The sequence below is a fragment of a genome, unplaced genomic scaffold, assembly GCF_019419815.1.
Source record: "Pyrus x bretschneideri cultivar Hongxiangsu unplaced genomic scaffold, Pyrus_bretschneideri_v1 Contig11, whole genome shotgun sequence".
Taxonomy (NCBI): domain Eukaryota; kingdom Viridiplantae; phylum Streptophyta; class Magnoliopsida; order Rosales; family Rosaceae; genus Pyrus; species Pyrus x bretschneideri.
The window spans coordinates 4,178,794-4,195,955 of NW_025999402.1; the positions used below are offsets into that span (position 1 = coordinate 4,178,794).

General features: G+C 35.8%; 1 protein-coding gene, 1 long non-coding RNA gene and 1 pseudogene across 2 annotated transcripts; 2 read left to right on the forward strand and 1 right to left on the reverse strand.

Annotated features, from left to right (window-relative positions):
• The first annotated feature begins 214 nt into the window (after positions 1-214).
• LOC125471815 lies at positions 215-1,038 on the forward strand. Its single transcript, XR_007253892.1, has 2 exons — positions 215-541; positions 611-1,038. It is a non-coding gene; the product is annotated as an uncharacterized LOC125471815 (long non-coding RNA).
• A 4,634-nt stretch (positions 1,039-5,672) lies between these two features.
• Positions 5,673-9,444, forward strand: LOC125473050 (protein DETOXIFICATION 44, chloroplastic). Its single transcript, XM_048575302.1, has 13 exons — positions 5,673-6,035; positions 6,128-6,252; positions 6,496-6,633; positions 6,720-6,862; positions 7,289-7,424; positions 7,508-7,604; positions 7,723-7,823; positions 7,907-8,070; positions 8,198-8,269; positions 8,402-8,518; positions 8,634-8,729; positions 8,808-8,929; positions 9,005-9,444. Exons 1-13 carry the CDS (start codon positions 5,749-5,751, stop codon positions 9,063-9,065), a joined length of 1,659 nt encoding a protein of 552 aa, XP_048431259.1. The 5' UTR covers positions 5,673-5,748; the 3' UTR covers positions 9,066-9,444.
• An 82-nt stretch (positions 9,445-9,526) lies between these two features.
• Positions 9,527-12,954, reverse strand: LOC103962141 (annotated as a pseudogene).
• Positions 12,955-17,162: the final 4,208 nt, after the last annotated feature.

The following is a 17,162-nucleotide window of genomic DNA, read 5'->3' on the forward strand; positions in this document are numbered from 1 at the left end:
GATGTAATGCTTGACACCAATTCATAAGTCTTGACTCTTGAGTGCATGCATTACACCGTACGTATTTTAGGAGGAAAAAAAAGGTAACGTACGTTGTCAGTAAGGCCACAGTATTATAAACCTAAATAAAAATATTAGGTAGACCACAAAAGTAAATTTGTTAAATTATTTAGTAAGTAGTTTTTTCAAGCTTTTTCATGGCTTCAAAAGAGAGAGAGAGAGAGAGAGAGAGAGATGACGTTTGTAATTTTTGTGTTTTAGCTACTCTACTGCTATAAATACTACTGCCCTTCCCATAACTCATAGCCCCTTCATACTCAGATATTTCAGAAGCTCTAGCTACCAAGCTGCTTCATCGTCTTCTTCTTCCTCTTCTGCTGGTGGCTTAGGAGTTTAAATAGTGTGGAAGAACCTGTTAAGCTCAGGAGGGATAGCGCCTTTCTCGGTTTGGTTTAACCACGTATCGCGCTATCCATCTTGGGCTTCATGGCTTCTTCTTACTCTCTCTCGCACTACAACTTTGGCTTAAAGAACACTTAAAGTAAGCTTAATTTGTTATTGTTTTCATAATCTTATGTTTGAGAAGGCTAATATGCTTTGTTATTTGAAGTTTTGCATCGCCAAAAGAAACATCTGGTAAACAAAAATGTGTTGCAAGCGAAACATATCTGCTTGAAAGCTGAAACATCTGCAGACTCAGTGTTTGATTCTGAGTCAAATAAAGGGATCTTGACTGTTTGCCAAGATTTCAAAGAGACGGACTAGCGGCCCTTACATCTGAACGAAGGGATCATTTCAAGATTTTACAGAGACGGACCAACGACACGTATATCTGAATGAGGGGATTTAGGCCATTTTCATGTTCAACTTATCTGTTCCGTTTACATCTGAATTTGATGTTTTTCTTTGATTATTTAGCAATTTGAAGCTAAATATTTGCTTAATTAAGCTTAACTTGTAAAAAACCCCCAAAGCCAAAGAATAAGATAAATATGTATGTCCTTAATATACGATAATGATTTTCCCTTGATTATTTTTGTTGACGATCCTTCTTTTTCATGTGTTGCTTCCTTTGCTTCCACAATCCACAGTTATTGTACTAGATTAGTTCACCATAAAAAAAAAGTTACCGTGCTAAATTGCTAATTAAGCTTTTAAAAACAGATTAAAAATATGCAGAAACAAGAAAATATGAAGCTGAAAGACTTATCCGAAGACGCATGGAAAGGTGAAGGACTTGGAGTTGGATGTTGACCAGTTCCCAACCCAAGCTGGCGAGTGAATATGTTAGGGGACTCAGATATTTCACTTTCAATTGCCCAAAGTTTAGCTAAAAGATTGTGCAATTCCGGCACATATTTTCGTACTCTTGATTATTTTGTTACCATTTCAGGTAACAATTCCCTTGGTTGTTGCTTCCACTAAAATACAAACCATTCACTCCTGACAGCTTTGATTTTTATTTCTTTTCACTGTTGTCTTTTTGGAGTTTTGATTTTTTCAGTATGCTTCGATGTATTCTACATGCTAGACAGTTTAGTTGTTAAATTTTGAGTGTCCAATGACAAATGTTTAATATTGGCATGTTTAACATTGCTTCTGAAAGACTAAGAGTGATTTTTGGCAACTAAATTTCTTTATGATTGTGTTTGGTGGAGAGAAAAAAAAAATCATTTTTGGGTCGTAAAAGTGTTTTATGAAATGTGCTTTTTTAGAAAATACTTAATTTTAAATTGGGAGATGATTTTTACACAAGTTCTTTGACTTCTTATACACTTCTTTTTATTTTTTGCCCTCTTATTTAATAAAATAAATGAAAACAACAAATATTATAAAACAAGAGTGTGTGAGAAGTTAAAAAAAATGTATGTTTATCATTTCCCTTAATTCTGATTAGAGATTCCTAAATATTTTTAAATAAAAGCATTTCTAACAATAGCACTTACGAGAAGAAATGGTGCATTCCAACATGAGCTCGCTATGTAATTGTCTGAATAGCAGTTGTAATTAACACTTTTTTGAATTGGTCATCAAAATTATGCAGTCCACCATAATTAAAGAACCAATAAGATTTACAAATAAATACATAAAAATGTAGGCTTTTTATATTAGCACCCCACCAAATGTTGAATGCACCCCGCATTCAAATTTAAGATTAAATGACTTATTTACCCTACCATGTAATGGCAATTTTGACGTTATTAGGTTAAAAATAAAATTATATATACACCTCAAATCACTTTTAACGTATTATTTATCTTCTTCAACTATCAAAACCCCTCCGACCTCCATTGTTGAACAAAACCCCAACCAATGAAACTACAAACATGTTGATTGTTATTTTTGACGAATGAAACACGAAATCGATGTTTCGGAAGCTTCACATGAGGTCAGACTTCATATTTTTTGTTGTTTTAGTGATTTTGACGACATCGATAATTATTTAATCTTGATTTTGATGTGTTATTCAAGCTTCTATGTTCGTATTCATCTTTTAAGGATCACAGGGATTACATGAAGAATTAAACACTAAAATTACCACCAAATATTAAAACAGACAACATGTGTCACATCCTGGCCCAGGGTCCACCACATCCCGGGCCCGCTTCACCACCATAGCACGATATTGTCCTCTTTAGGCCCTGACCACGCTCTCACGGTTTTGTTTCTGGGAACTCACACGAGAACTTCCTAGGGATGACTGGGATCACACGAGAACTTCCTAGGAGGTCACCCATCATGGGAGTGCTCTCGCGTGTTACTCGCTTAACTTCGGAGTTCCAACGGAACCCGAAGCTAGTGAGCTCCCAAAAGGCCTCGTGCTAGGTAGAAATGGGAATATACATATAAGGATCACTCCCCTGGGTGATGTGGGATCTTACAATCCACCTCCCTTAGGGGCTCGACGTCCTCGTCGGCACACCAAGGCCAGGGTTAAGCTCTGATACCAAATTGTCACTTCCCCCCCCCAGGGTCCACCATATCCCATCTCGGGCCCGTTCCACCATCGTAGCATGATATTGTTCGCTTTGGGCCCCGTCCATGCCCTCACGGTTTTGTTTCTGGGAACTCACACGAGAACTTCCCAGGGGGTCACCCATCATGGGAGTACTCTCGCGCGCTACTTGCTTAACTTCGGAGTTCCCATGGAACCCGAAGCCAGTGAGCTCCCAAAATGTCTCGTGCTAGGTAGGGATGAGAATATACATATAAGGATCACTCCCCTAGGCGATGTAGGATGTCACAACATGGGTTTTAATGGTAGAATTGAAAAAAACTCACATATGCTTTAAATCCCAGGCAGCATCTTTTGTCAAAATTCCAGCCGGCATTTTTTGTCCAAATTAAAAGCTTTATAAGATTTAAGAAATTTGGGGTGTATAGAAAATGTGGGGTGCATGTAGAAAATGTAAGGTGTATATTAAGAATGTGGGGTGTGACAGTATTATGGAGAAGTATGTGGGATGTATTAAGTATGTGTGGTTTATTCAACAATTTGTGGGTGTTAATATAATAAGCCAAAAAGTATAAGATGTATTACCTTAACCCCAAGGATATTTTTGTTATTCTTTACTTGTAATTTTATTCCTTTTATTTTTGTTTTTAATATTTTAATTTTATAAACTTAAAGAAAAAACTGCTCACAACGTAGTTTTGTTCTGTTAGTTTGTATTTTTTTTAATTAAATAGTTTTATTTGAAAATTACGAAGGATATTTTTTAGATTATCAGTGATTTGCAAGTGGCACTTTACTACAATGGTGGAAAGGAGTTGAACCCTTGCATGATGCGTACGTTCGAACTTCGTCGGTAGCTAATCTAACATCTAATTTAACAAAATCTATCGTTTAACAAAAAAAACAAAGATTATGAATGATTTATCATTTGTGTCTTCTCTTTTTATATACAGGTTAAATTCAAAAGAAGAGGTTGTAATTATATAATCATGTTTACAGATATTTGGGGAGAGAGAGACAAGCAACATGGAAATCAAGGAACGGAGAAAAAGTTCCATAATTTTTGTTTTTCTATGTGATTAATGCATGAAAATACTCAACTAGTTTTTGTTTCTTTCACGATTTGATAGTGTCCATGAAAAATCCCAATGTCGTGTGTACTAACGTGAAATGAAATTGAAATTGTTAAGTTTTTTGGCTTTTTTATATTTATTAATATACGAATGTGTCAAATTCTAATTCTTAGCTTTCTCTTGTTTATTGACATGAGTTGGATTTATTCTAGTTCTTGACTTTTCTGCATTTGTTTACTCAACCATTGATCATACAATTATCCTATTATGTTTAAAAAAATGACGTGTTTATTGACATGAGTTTGGATTTATTCTCTCGTATTTAGTAACAAACGGAATAAAACATATTAAAATCCATTATCGAATAAAAAATAAGAATTATATTAACTAGGAGCTAGTTGATCTCATACTCATTGTCTTAATTATTTTTTATAGATTCACGACTTCCTCCGTTACAAGTAGTAAACAAGTCATTGAGAAGTCAAGTTATAGGAAAAAAATTTCTCGACTGTAGTCCCATAATAGTTGGGTAATGAATACTTTAGTGCAATAACAACTGAGTTCTTTTTCTCTAAAACCATACTTTAATATTTTATACTTATCTCTTTCTTGAAATCTTACAAGGAATGAATGCGAGAGGAAAATAATTATTCTAATTCATGAGTTTGCCATGGTTACCGGAGAGGAAATATAATTATTTTTATTCTTGACTTCCCCCACGCTTGGCAACGAACAAGGAATAAAAAATAAGAAAACTAATGAAAATGATTTGAAAACTTTGAGTTTTAACGATAAGGACAAAATAATGGGTAAAGTAAATAGTACTAGGATTGACTTTTTAAGGTAAAAATATGGTTTTTTTTTTTTTTGTTAAAGTTCCCAAAAAAAAAACGTGTTATGCGTTAAATCTTTAATCGAATACCTTTAAAATAAAATAAAAAAAATTTGGATCAACTAGAATGAGTAGTTGATTTTCTCCTCTTACTTCCCCTAATTTCCCCGATTACTAACATTTCCTATTCATGATATGGAAAAGTTTCCCCTTAAAGATATGTTTACTTGCAATGAATGAGGCGTATGGAAAGTCCGAATATCGCTCTCATTCATGACATATTTTGTGTTCACAAACGCACAAGAAATGTAAATAAGGGCTAATCAATTTGTTTTAGTTTTTAGTTTTGCTTTTTTGGTAAATATTGGAAATTGTAAATTCATTTGATAACTACTTTCAGTTTTCAGTTAAAAGAAAAGGCAAATACAGAAACTGAAAAACGAAATGATTATTAAACGACACCTAAATAGGAAAAATGGTTGTTTATCTCATACCTAAGCAACTATGTATCACTACCATATTGCCACATTGTTCTCCTAACTGAAAAAATTAGTAAACATGCCCAATGTAGAGGAAGACAATACATGAGTACTTGTAACTTGAAATATTTGCTCATTGGGCTTCAATTCATGCACCCGAAAGGGCATATGATAAAACCTCGTTGATTTTGATGGCCCATTGGGCTTCAACTGATGGCAACCACACTTTTAGCCACGGCATTCGGCCCAGCAAAAGATATTTTTCTGAGCGCGAAATCATAACCGTTAAAATCGTCGCTGAAAAATTAAGATAAAACAACACAAAAACATATGGTTGCAGGCCTTCTTCAACATTCACACTCTCTTTATAAAATGGAGTCTGAATTTGTATGTTTAAGAATTTGAAAAATGGCGATTGGTCTCTCACACCACCACCTTCTCTGCATATATTCCTCCAAACCCAACCCACCATTTTCAAAAACTCAAACACTTTTCAGAAACCCGAAATCCTCCTCCGTCGCTCTCCGGACCCTCCTGAAGTCGTCGTCTCCGAAAAACTCCAACACTTCGCTGCAAAGTTCGCCGGAAGAATCGAAGCCCGCCACCGCTTCTAAGCGGGCTGACCCGCCCGTCAAAAACCCACCTCCCAGATTGTCTTCTTTCGACTCCCTGTTCATCCGACTTCGTCGTTTAAGGTAGCTTGCAATCGTATTTTCTGTACCCAATTTCAAATTCCATTTCTGTTGTGGTTTTGTTGTAAATTTGTGATTTGAATATATGATTGCAGAGCTGAAAGGTTTAAGCTTGATGGAATATTTGTGGACATTTTGGCGATTGCATTGCCTGCTGCTCTGGCGCTGGCTGCTGACCCCATAACCTCTTTGGTTGACACAGCCTTTGTTGGGCATTTAGGTATCTACCTTGTTCTTTGATTATGCTAAATTAATAAATGTTTGATTTTTTGTTTGTTAATTGATACAGTTATGTGTGTATTTGATAAATAATACAAGAATCCCACTACACATGGTTCTACTCCTAATGACACCGAGGCCTTTGTGATAAAACTCCATACCTGCTGTGCTAGGAGGTGGTAAGATATTAGTAGTGGTCGTTCATCCATGTATCTGAAATCTTGACAGTTTCTGCATTGTTTAGGGTCGGTTGAATTGGCAGCAGTTGGGGTGTCAGCTTCAGTATTCAATCTAGTTTCTAAATTGTTTAACGTTCCATTGCTCAACATCACCACATCTTTTGTTGCTGAAGATCAGGCATTGGCTAGCAAGGCCCAGGATGGTAATTAGTAACTTTTTCTAGCAAGGCTTGTTACGTTTGAGGTTTTGGAATTAATTAATTGCTTTACTCAAAATGGTGTTGTGCAGATTTCCAGGGTGACAGCCAGGGCAAGAAGCTCCTTCCCTCGGTGTCCACTTCGTTGGCTCTTGCTGCCACCATTGGCATTGCTGAAGCTGTAGCACTTTTTCTTGGGTCGGGTGTCTTGATGAATGCCATGGGTATATATGCTGTATGTCAATCTTCACCAGTTATCAGTTTGTGTTGCATTGTACTACTTTATTCCGCAAATGCATCTTAGATTCTTAGTATAGTACTTGAGTTGAATTCAGTTTGTTTGATGTCTTTGTGCAGTTTCTTTCTTTCACATGATTTGGAGTTGAATTTCTTATTTATTTAGGTAGTTTTTACTGTCGCTTTTTCACTAGTATGTAGCAAACCTCTTTCTTCCTTCTCTGCGTCACTATAGACTTTATCACAGTATTCAAATGAATTTGAAAGGGGTACCAAGGTTTCAATGTTGGCTGATAAGGATGGAAGAAAAAGATGCATAAGGAGTAGGAAAATTTTCTCACTGTGGGATATGTAGCATCTATACATTTTGAAACTGACTGATGATGTTTCTGGATTTTTTATTTGAGGTTTGCTATTGTTATAGGATTCACCAATGCGAATACCTGCCGAGAATTTTCTTGCCCTAAGGGCATTGGGTGCTCCACCAATTGTAATTGCACTTGCCTCACAAGGCACTTTTCGTGGCTTTAAGGACACAAAGACACCTCTGTATGCCATTGGTATGTATTGTTTTGCATCTTTTTGAACTCAACTGTACTGTATTCCAACTGATAAAATGACAATGTCTGCTCTTTTATGTCAGTTGCTGGCAACTTACTTAATGCTATATTGGATGCAATTTTGATATTTGCTTTTGATTTTGGAATCCGCGGTGCTGCTATTGCTACAGTGATTTCTGAGTACGTCAATGATGTGGTAAACTTAATTATACTGGTGGATTTTGATCTTGATGTTCCTATCATAAAATTCTGTCAAATTTTCTTTCTAACAGAACTCTTCATGTCTATTTTTCACAAGGTACCTGATTGCTGCTATTCTTCTGTGGAAATTGAATAGCAAAGTATTACTTGTCCCTACCTATATTGATGGGAGAAGAATCGTCGGTTACCTTAAATCTGGTAGGTTCTTTGTGAACTTGTTTATAAAATATAGATGATAGAGATATTTGAGTTTATCTAAATATGTCCTTTGTATTTGTCAGGGGGTCTTCTTATTGGCAGAAGCTTAGCAGTCGTCGTAACTACGACACTAGCCACATCCATGGCAGCCCGGGAAGGTCCTATCCCCATGGCGGGCCATCAGATTTGCATTCAAGTTTGGTTGGCAGTATCTTTGCTTACTGATGCTTTAGCACTTGCTGGTCAGGTGTGACATTTTTTTACTTTACAAGTTTCATATGACATGTGAACAATTTACATAGAAGAATTTAACGAAATAAATTATGTGAACAAACTAGCTTTAGTTTAATCATTACAATGATGTGTCTTCACAGGCACTTCTTGCCAGTGGTTACTCCCAACAAGATTATGAACAAGCACGCCTAGTGATTTATAGGGTTCTACAGGTTCATATTTTTCTTTTCAACCTGTTTCATTCGCATCGTTAATTGATATCCTTTTTTTCCTCCACGTTGTTATGGTATTGATGTCATAGCTAACCCTGAATCTCCATTCACTGTTCTTTGAATTTCAAACAGATTGGTTTAGTGGCGGGAATTGGTTTGGGAATTATATTATTCATCAGTTTTAAAGCGTTTTCTAGCTTATTCAGCACAGACCCACAAGTCCTGGCAATTGCATGGTCTGGTTTATTGGTAGGAAACTACATATCTCAACAGTTTACTTGTTGGAAGTCTATGTACAATTACTTGTATCATGTGTACATTAGTTGCACTGCTACACATACCTGATATGGATTCTGTTTGTCAGTTTGTTGCTGGATCTCAGCCAATAAACGCTATAGCATTTGTTATCGACGGACTGTACTATGGAGTTTCAGACTTTGGATATGCTGCCTATTCAATGGTATTCCCAGTTCCGACCATGAACAACAGATTGGTTATAACACATCGTCTCCTCTCACCTCTCTTTCTGTTTGGGTAGGTATTAGTAGGGCTGATTTCTTCCACAGTCATACTTGTTGCTTCTCCGTCTTTTGGCCTTGCTGGAGTCTGGACGGGGCTGTTTCTCTTCATGGCATTGCGCGTAGTAGCCGGGATTTGGAGGTAAATTAATTTCTGTATGAGATCATGTCATCGCGCAACTTGAACTTCTTCCTGACAAATACTATTGCACTCCAGGTTGGGCACAAGAACCGGACCGTGGAAATTGGTCTGGGATGAGAGGAAGCAGGAAACTTAGGGTAACGAATGTTCAATCTCCTGGTAAAGGAGAAGAAAAATACTCATCAGGGGTTATCGAACACAAGTAACGTCTCCAAAGTCCGATGCTAATGGCGTAACCTGTTTTCGAACATAGGTTACGTCATGGTGTTCAAGGGCCTACCCGATTATTAAGACGACCTGGATCAACAAGAGAGAGTGACTTCGACTGGCTTCCGACTACTCGCTAGATATGTCGGGATGCAAATGCTGATCGGCGTTCCAAACCGAAGCTTTCTTCCCCTCGATACTTCACCAGGCTCTTGTAATATAGGGGGGTTTTGTATATAAATACTGTAGCTAAAAAATAGCTTAGATATACATTCTTACGGAAAAAAAAAGGAAGCGTTTGTGACAAATATCACTATTTTTAGTGGCAGTAACATATGATATTATAAAACGCCTACAAGTGTTTACAAAACGACATCAAAGGTTCTGAAATGGAAGGGAATATATAGATTTCATTATTTTTTGGGTTAAAGATGCAGCTAAAATATCCGATTTAATCCAAATAACAATCTCAATTAAGAGTAAGGGAACCATGAATCATTTAGGCGGCCCCTGATCTTCCATTTCACCAGAATCGTAACTCTGTCGAAATAAAACTGAATCGAAATCCACGCCTAAACGTGCGTACTCTGCGTGATTCGAGCTTCCAGGTATGTCGAGATGTGGTTGTGTCTGCAACTGAATAGGGAGATTATGCGTCCTCCCCCATTGTTGGTCCTCAGCAGCATCAATGCCATAGGTTTCCTCTGCAGGCCAGTTATGCACGTAGTCAAGTCTGTCATCGAGCTCTTTCTGGATTCCGATATCATTCCAAGGATTAATGCCATATATCGGACTGTATGCCACATCTAAATCATCTAAACAAGCATAACTATGTATGAAGCCATCGTGATTATGGCCATTTAATCTCGTCGTTTCTGCAAATCCTCCTGCAATTCTTGATCCGTCATCGATAACTTCATTTCAACATCCTCAGGAGGCTCAAAATTGGTTACAAGATTTTCGGCCGCGTTTATTTGCTCACCATGCATGTAGTTGTACTTCTCATCTAACCCATTGTGACTTCCGGATTCCAGAATCACCGGAAATGGTTTCTCCGCGGCTTCCCTCATTGCCGGTGTCTCAACTTTGACATCATTTGAAGGCTTGCAACTGTTTCTCCGATTGCATTCCCCATCTACAACCTCAGTTAAGTAATCATAATTGGACCTCAAAAGTATCTCCAAAGCATCCAAATCGTTACAAGGTTTCCGATCAAATACCGGATCAAAATTCACAACTGGGGGCTCATTAGGCAAGTAATCTCCCCAATGATCGAAGCTTCCATAGCTCCCGGTCTGAAAAACATCATCGTTCTTAACAAGCTCACGTTCAGTTTCGTATTCGCATTTCACAGCTTTTGGTTCTCTTGAGGTAGCACGTAAAACATGTAATTCCTCTGACACAGAACAATCCGTTTCCTGCTTTTGCTCTTTGGCTACACAATCCTCAAAGAAAGCTGATCTTCCCTCTGCCTCATCCGCATTATTGTACGTCAATGAGGACTCATGCGACGATGGTGTTTTAGATGACACAGAATTAGAGTAGTAGTCCTTCGAGTCCACAGCATTGTCGGGGAAGTTGAGCCGGGCCAAAGCACCATACATTGCTCTAGCAGCTTTGTCATAAGCAAGAGCAGCTTCATAGGCTGTAGGGAAAGTACCAAGCCAAAGACGCATATTCTTCTTCTTAGGTACAGAACCGGTTCTAGCTCGAATTGGTTCTCGAATTTCCGCCACCCATTTTCCCCAAGTCCTCTGCCTAACACCCCTAAATACACAATCTGAATTCTCCGGCCCTCCTTTTCCTCTCATGCACCCTTTTCTGGAGCCCTTCGCCGGAGCCCTCGAGTCTTCTTCCCTACATCTTTTCCAAAATCAAGCCTCTCATTGTAGTTCTTCCACTTGGACAGTGTGTCCTCTATCGAATCGCACCCGTTGCGCCTCTTCCGCAATTTCCTTTCCCTGAAACGTTAAACCATTTTCAAAGCTAGTTTCAGCCTTCAAACAATCAGCACGAACAAATTAATTTCTAGGCACCTCTCGTTTGGGGATTGGGATTGCTTTGATAGGAAGCATTTCTACTCGTAAGTGTGTCTGCTAAAAGTGCGTCCATTAGAAACATATTGCAGACTTTATTAAAAGTGCTTTTAAGAACTTTTGCTGCAAGTGCTTTTATTATAAACATATAAAACTTTTTATGAAAAACCCAAATGCTCTTTCAGGAAGCACTCCTGAATAACCATCGCACTTGTACACGAAGAAAGTTAGAATTCCATCGTAAAACTAATTGGTAATATGAAGAGTAGATGAAACTTCGTCATGGTATCAGAGTATATTGGGTCATGTGTGAGCTCAGCGACAACATGCTTCACGTCATCCTATTTGTGTTGTCCACATATTGGCTTGAAATGGTTTAAACATCCCCAATTGAGATTTTATCCTTCTCAAGGTTACTACATTTGTAGCTCTAATGAATTTCACAGTGAGCCGAAAATGAGGCTACATCTAGTTTCGAAAAGCAAGGACACACACTAAATTGAGGGGCCAGTCCTTTTTTTCTTTTTTTCCTTTTTTTTCTTTCTGTTTTTTAGTTTAGAGATGGGTGAGCTCTATTTTTAATTCCAAAACATGATTTTAAGAATTTATTGTTTAACCGTTTGTTTAATTAAGAAAACATAAATAAATTTTGTGTTATTGATTAATGAAAAAAAATATTGTGTTTTGTGTTCATTTTCGAGATTGAAAAGTTCATAAAAAAAAGTGATGAAATTTAACATTGGTAATTCAGAGACCTGAACGGAAAGCATAAATAAACAACATACTAAAATTGTAAAGAGATTACAATTCTGTTCTTAAATTGTAAACTGTAATTTTGTTATTTGAAAGCATAAACAATCAAATTCAAAAGTTGTTATGAAACGAAATCTTATCTTGTCTAATTTTATAAAAATAAATGAATAGATGATATTGAGATAAGAGAATTTAACCAACAGTGCATGAAGTGATAAAATCTAACGTCTTCAAAATTTGAATTTTTTAGGTTGAAAACTTCATAAGAAAAATGTAAGATAACACGTTCAAAAATTAACTTATAAGTTAAAACAAAAATAAATTTATCGGTATAATCAAATTTTTACATAAATAAATATATAACTCATATAGAGACCGAAAGATATATAGCTGCTTATTAAGAGATTTTTTTTAGAGCCATATCAGTGCTTTAAATTGAACTATATCCACCACTTTTTTCAGACTCGTATAAAGCAGTTCATTAGAGACGCTCTTGTAAGAGGTTGGCTACTCCTTGTATTATCAGTTGATTTATAACGGAACTCCAATTTTCTTCAACCGCGGTCATAATCGTTTTAAGCGATGCCAGGACCAAATACCAAGCAGGGAAAGACTTCCAAAATTTCCCAAAACTTCGATTTCTCCAAGGAAATGAATCACACGGAAAACCCCAGAAAAAAAAAACAAATAAAAACTAAAGAACTCACCCGCCCGAAGCCTCGGACTCCATGCAAGTCCAGAAATCTGCCTGCTTTCTTCTTCCTTTTTATCTGTGTCGGTTTCCGAACTCTTCCTTCAGATGTCGAATATGCAGAAATATATGACCTTTTCGACCTAATTAGTTGAAAATTCGGAAAGGGTTTATGTAGGGTTTAGGTGCGAACTGGCTTTTGCCCCTTCAGCAAGGTTTCGAGACGTTTTGGAGGAGCTGGGGTTTTCTCCGTTTTCGGCTAGTGGGTTTTATGGGAGCCGATAATAACAACTAAGCCATGGCGTCAGACTGACTTGGGGCCGAAGGTACTGAGAGATGGTCCCGAAAAGACATAATGTCAAGTTGATGACATGGACAGCTCACGGGTTGATTTGTAGGCCCTGCTTCTACACATAACAGTCGTACACGCAATTGACCTTTCGGTTTCTTACTCACGAAGTCTTTTTTTTTGCCTTTTCTGTTGCCTTTATAATGGTAGCTGCGGTTAGTGCTCTAATATGAAGCTAGTTTATTAGGCATTCAATTTAATGCAAAACCCTGTATTTGATTATGATTTCACTAGTACAAGCATGTACGACAGGGCTCGAAAAGACGTTTACAAGAAAGTGTTTTAAAATTATATAAGCATGTCTCAAAAGAACGTTTAAGAGATGAAGTGTTTTATCTATTAAAATAGTTTTAAACAAGGAGTGATTTTCATGTTTTTTCAATCTCTTACACATTCTTATTTAATCTTCACCGTTGAGTTTGTTGCAATTATTGAATCTGATGGTTACAAATTAACAAAAAAATAGGTAAAAATCAGTAAACTTAAACAAACACTTAAAACATGATACCATGAGTTCACATGTTATAATCAATAAACTTATCAGATAATGAATATAATAATTGAGAATACCAAGTAGGAGTGTCAGACCGCACCATGAAGTTTGCGGTGACGCACCAACAAAATTCGTCCAGGAGAAGAAACAGTTCAACTTTTCATCCAAAGATTGAAAGTTTGATTTGTTTTTGTCTTTTTCCGAAACCAAAGAAAAAATAATACATTTACAAGAGAAGTAATTTTCATATTTTTTCAACTGTTACATACTTGTGTTTAATTCTCATCGTTGATTCCTTTAAATTAATAATCTGACAACTATAAAATAAAAAAATGTGTAGAAATTACTATCGTTGTGTTATGAGTTGACATGTTATAATCAATAGAGTAATATTATGCATACTATGTTTTTGTACCACATTTTCATACCATCTTAGATGACATTTGATGTGCACAACCACATCATTTGAATTAATCAAAATTTTAAATTTAGTTCATTATTTAATAAACTAATAATTAAATAAAACTAGTTAATTAAATGATAATTATTGTATACGAGGAGTTTTTCTCCTTCATTTCTTTGGGTTTTGCAAATTTTTTAAATAATATGGCTGTCCACATCAGATGTCACCTAAGATGGTATAAATAACATCATGAAGTTTGTGGTGAAAGCACCAAGAAATAATAAATTTGGGAATACGAGGTAGGAGTTCTTGACTGTACCAAACCGCATCATGAAGTTTGCGGTGATTAGCACTAAGAAAGTTCCTCAAGGAAAAGAAAGAGTTGAACTTTTCATCCAAAGAAGAAATTTCAAAAGTTTGTTTATGTTTTTGTCTTTTTGCGAAACCAAAGAAAAAACAGTTTTTATTTTTTATTTTTATATAAATAATAGAGTAAGCTACAGTAAATGCATGAAATGCAAAGGCAAGGAAGATTCAAACGAAAAACCGGAGTGTAAAGGCAAATGCTCTTAATCAATCAAACTACAAGTTACTTGTTAAATGTTAAATAGCCAAGTTTATGGTTTTGGATTAAGAACCAAAATAGAAAAGGAAAATGTAGACTTGAGAAATGCTTCCAAATTACTAGTAAAAAAATTTCAACCAATAACAGCTTCTTTTACAAAAGGGTGATGCTGCGTATACTAAATTTATGCACCAAATTTTTGTTGAGGTATTAAATAACCAGTAACAACTTCTTGTACTTATTTTGAATACTATTCATATCTTTACTTGGGAATTCCGAATTGAACTTGGTATAGTTCTCAGATCGAGTGTTTTTTTTTTTCCTTTTCTAAACAAACAATATTATCTCCACCAAAGGGAGGGGTGACTTTAATCTCACAATGAGCTAGCAATAATGTGATTCAAGCTCTCCTTTGACGATAATCGAACTTAAGATCTCTCACTTATAAATGAAAAGAAATAAAACTAGACCGTAATATTAAGATTTGAATTGTATTAGGAATAATGTCAAGGCAGTAATTTGGCCTTCGTTTGACTGGAGATGACACGATAGAGTCACCGGTGAGGGTATGGTAGTGAGGTGAATGGTTGTGCCATTTTTTGTTTTTGGAGGGTGGGGTGGATTTAACAAAAGCAACGGTAAACCTGGAATTATTGAGACAATTTTTAATTGTGACTAGTGAGGTGTTTAAGGAGTAATGCTTGGTACATAAATTTACAAATTAAATTATGTATTATTAATAAGAAATAACACGTGTCAACTTTTATGTTATTTAATTTACAAATTTAGTTTCTCTGATTTTACCTTTCAACATATTAAGTAGTGTTAATCCCGACAAAACTTTTTGTATGAATATATTGGCGCACCGAAGAAAACTCGTCTCTCGATTTTTCTTGTTTATTTTATTTTTATTTTTATTTGGATTTGTGATTTTTCTTGCCATATTTCTCTTGGCAACTGACATTTCTTTGGAGTTTTATGATTTTCTTTACAAATGGTGAACTCCCGAAGGGAGGCTGCTACAATGCACTCCAAAATCAGCCGCAAGAAGCTCGATCTTATCAACGGTGACGTTCCAATTCCGATCCTTCTTTTCTTTTGTTTCAAATTTCAAACAACTTTGATTTCCATTTTTTGAAAAAATGTTTCTAACTTTTTTTTTGGCGTGTTCCTCTCGTTTCAGTATAGAAGATGCGACTAGTATCATTTTTCTTGAAATTTCTGAAATATTTTTTGGGACGCTTTGAATGCAGTTTCTAGCTATTAATATTCTTTAATTGAAAACTTATCTATTTTTAGTTTTTGATCGAAATCTCTGACATTAATGTAATAGTGTAAGTTACTATATTTTTCAAATTAAAAATTAAAAATTAAAAATTGAAATTTGTATTTGTTTATATTAATGGGATTTTAAATATAACCCATAATTTATGGGATTAAAAATAATAAAATATAAATTATACTCTCTATTATATTGTGTGTGTCTATGTAAATATGAGTACATTCATCAAACTTAACAAAAAAAATTATTGTACAAAACATGGTTACATTCTTCAAAACATAGAACAACCAAAAAGAAAGATATTAAGCTTAATAACATTAATAAATTTCTTCTATTAAATTTGACATAATTATATCCTCAAATCAATGAAAAAGAATGGATTCATATAAGTTTAAAAATAGATTAAAAAAATTTGAATGGATTTTATATTAAAAAATTAGATACATTTTATATGAAGAATTTGCACATTTTATATTGAAAAAATGATACATTTTACATATAACAAATTGATATATTTAAGAATAGGTATATTTTAGATTAAAATTTTAAGACAAAAATGTCCCTTATCTTTTTCAATATTTATAGGGATATGATATCCATATACCCTTTATTACTTCTCACACATCCTTTTAATTTTCAGCTGTTGGATCTGATAAATTGAAAAAGATCAACGGACAAAAATTAACAAAAATATGTAAGAAGTAAAATAGAATGTGTGCCCTATTTATACCAACCAAATCATAGAATAAACCCTAAAATTTTATCATCTTCTTTCCATCTTCTCTGCCGCTGCCTTCTTTTCCCGTAGCCTTCCTCCTCACCCTCATCCTCTCCCGTAGCCTCTCTTTTCTCACTTCTCACTTCTCTCACCCTGTCAGCCCCCGGCGCACCGCTCAACAGCCAGAAAGACACAGCCGACGGCACCCAGCCAGCAGCCAGATTGACCCATTTGGGTGGGTCTTATACTTTGATAAAAGCCGCACCATGATTCCAACCCTTGACCAAGCCGTTGTGGTGTTCTGATATCAGGTGAAAAGAAGGATCTCCCGATGGGGCAGTACCTTCACCAAATGAAGACCCCGGTGAGATGAATAATAAAAACAATCTCATCAGCCGCAGAACGTAGCGCAGTTTTCGGTGCCTTCTGAACCAGGTCAATTTTACTATGTTTGGTAGTTTATCTGAAATTTGTTTCCACTTGTATTGTTTCAGATTTTTCATACCCCTGAAGGCTTGATTTCCAGTGGTAAAATGGGAACTGGGAAGTCTGCAAAGAAACCTGGTGAATTATTGTTGCATATGTGTTTTCACTGGAAATATTTTATGTTTTTACTTTATTGAGAAGCGTTAATTTGCCAGATAAAGGAAAAGCTGCAATGGAGGAGGCACGCATGCGTGAGAAGGTCCGAGAAATACAGAAAAACCTTCCTCCATGCTTAGGCTCTCGGGGAATT

Bases quoted from the DNA above. Each gene is read 5' to 3' on its own strand.
- LOC125473050 (XM_048575302.1), top strand. From the start codon at position 5,749: ATGGCGATTGGTCTCTCACACCACCACCTTCTCTGCATATATTCCTCC. The intron at 8,519-8,633 runs GTAGGAAACTAC...TCTGTTTGTCAG, and splicing joins TTGCATGGTCTGGTTTATTG to TTTGTTGCTGGATCTCAGCC. The intron at 8,730-8,807 runs GTATTCCCAGTT...CTGTTTGGGTAG, and splicing joins GATATGCTGCCTATTCAATG to GTATTAGTAGGGCTGATTTC.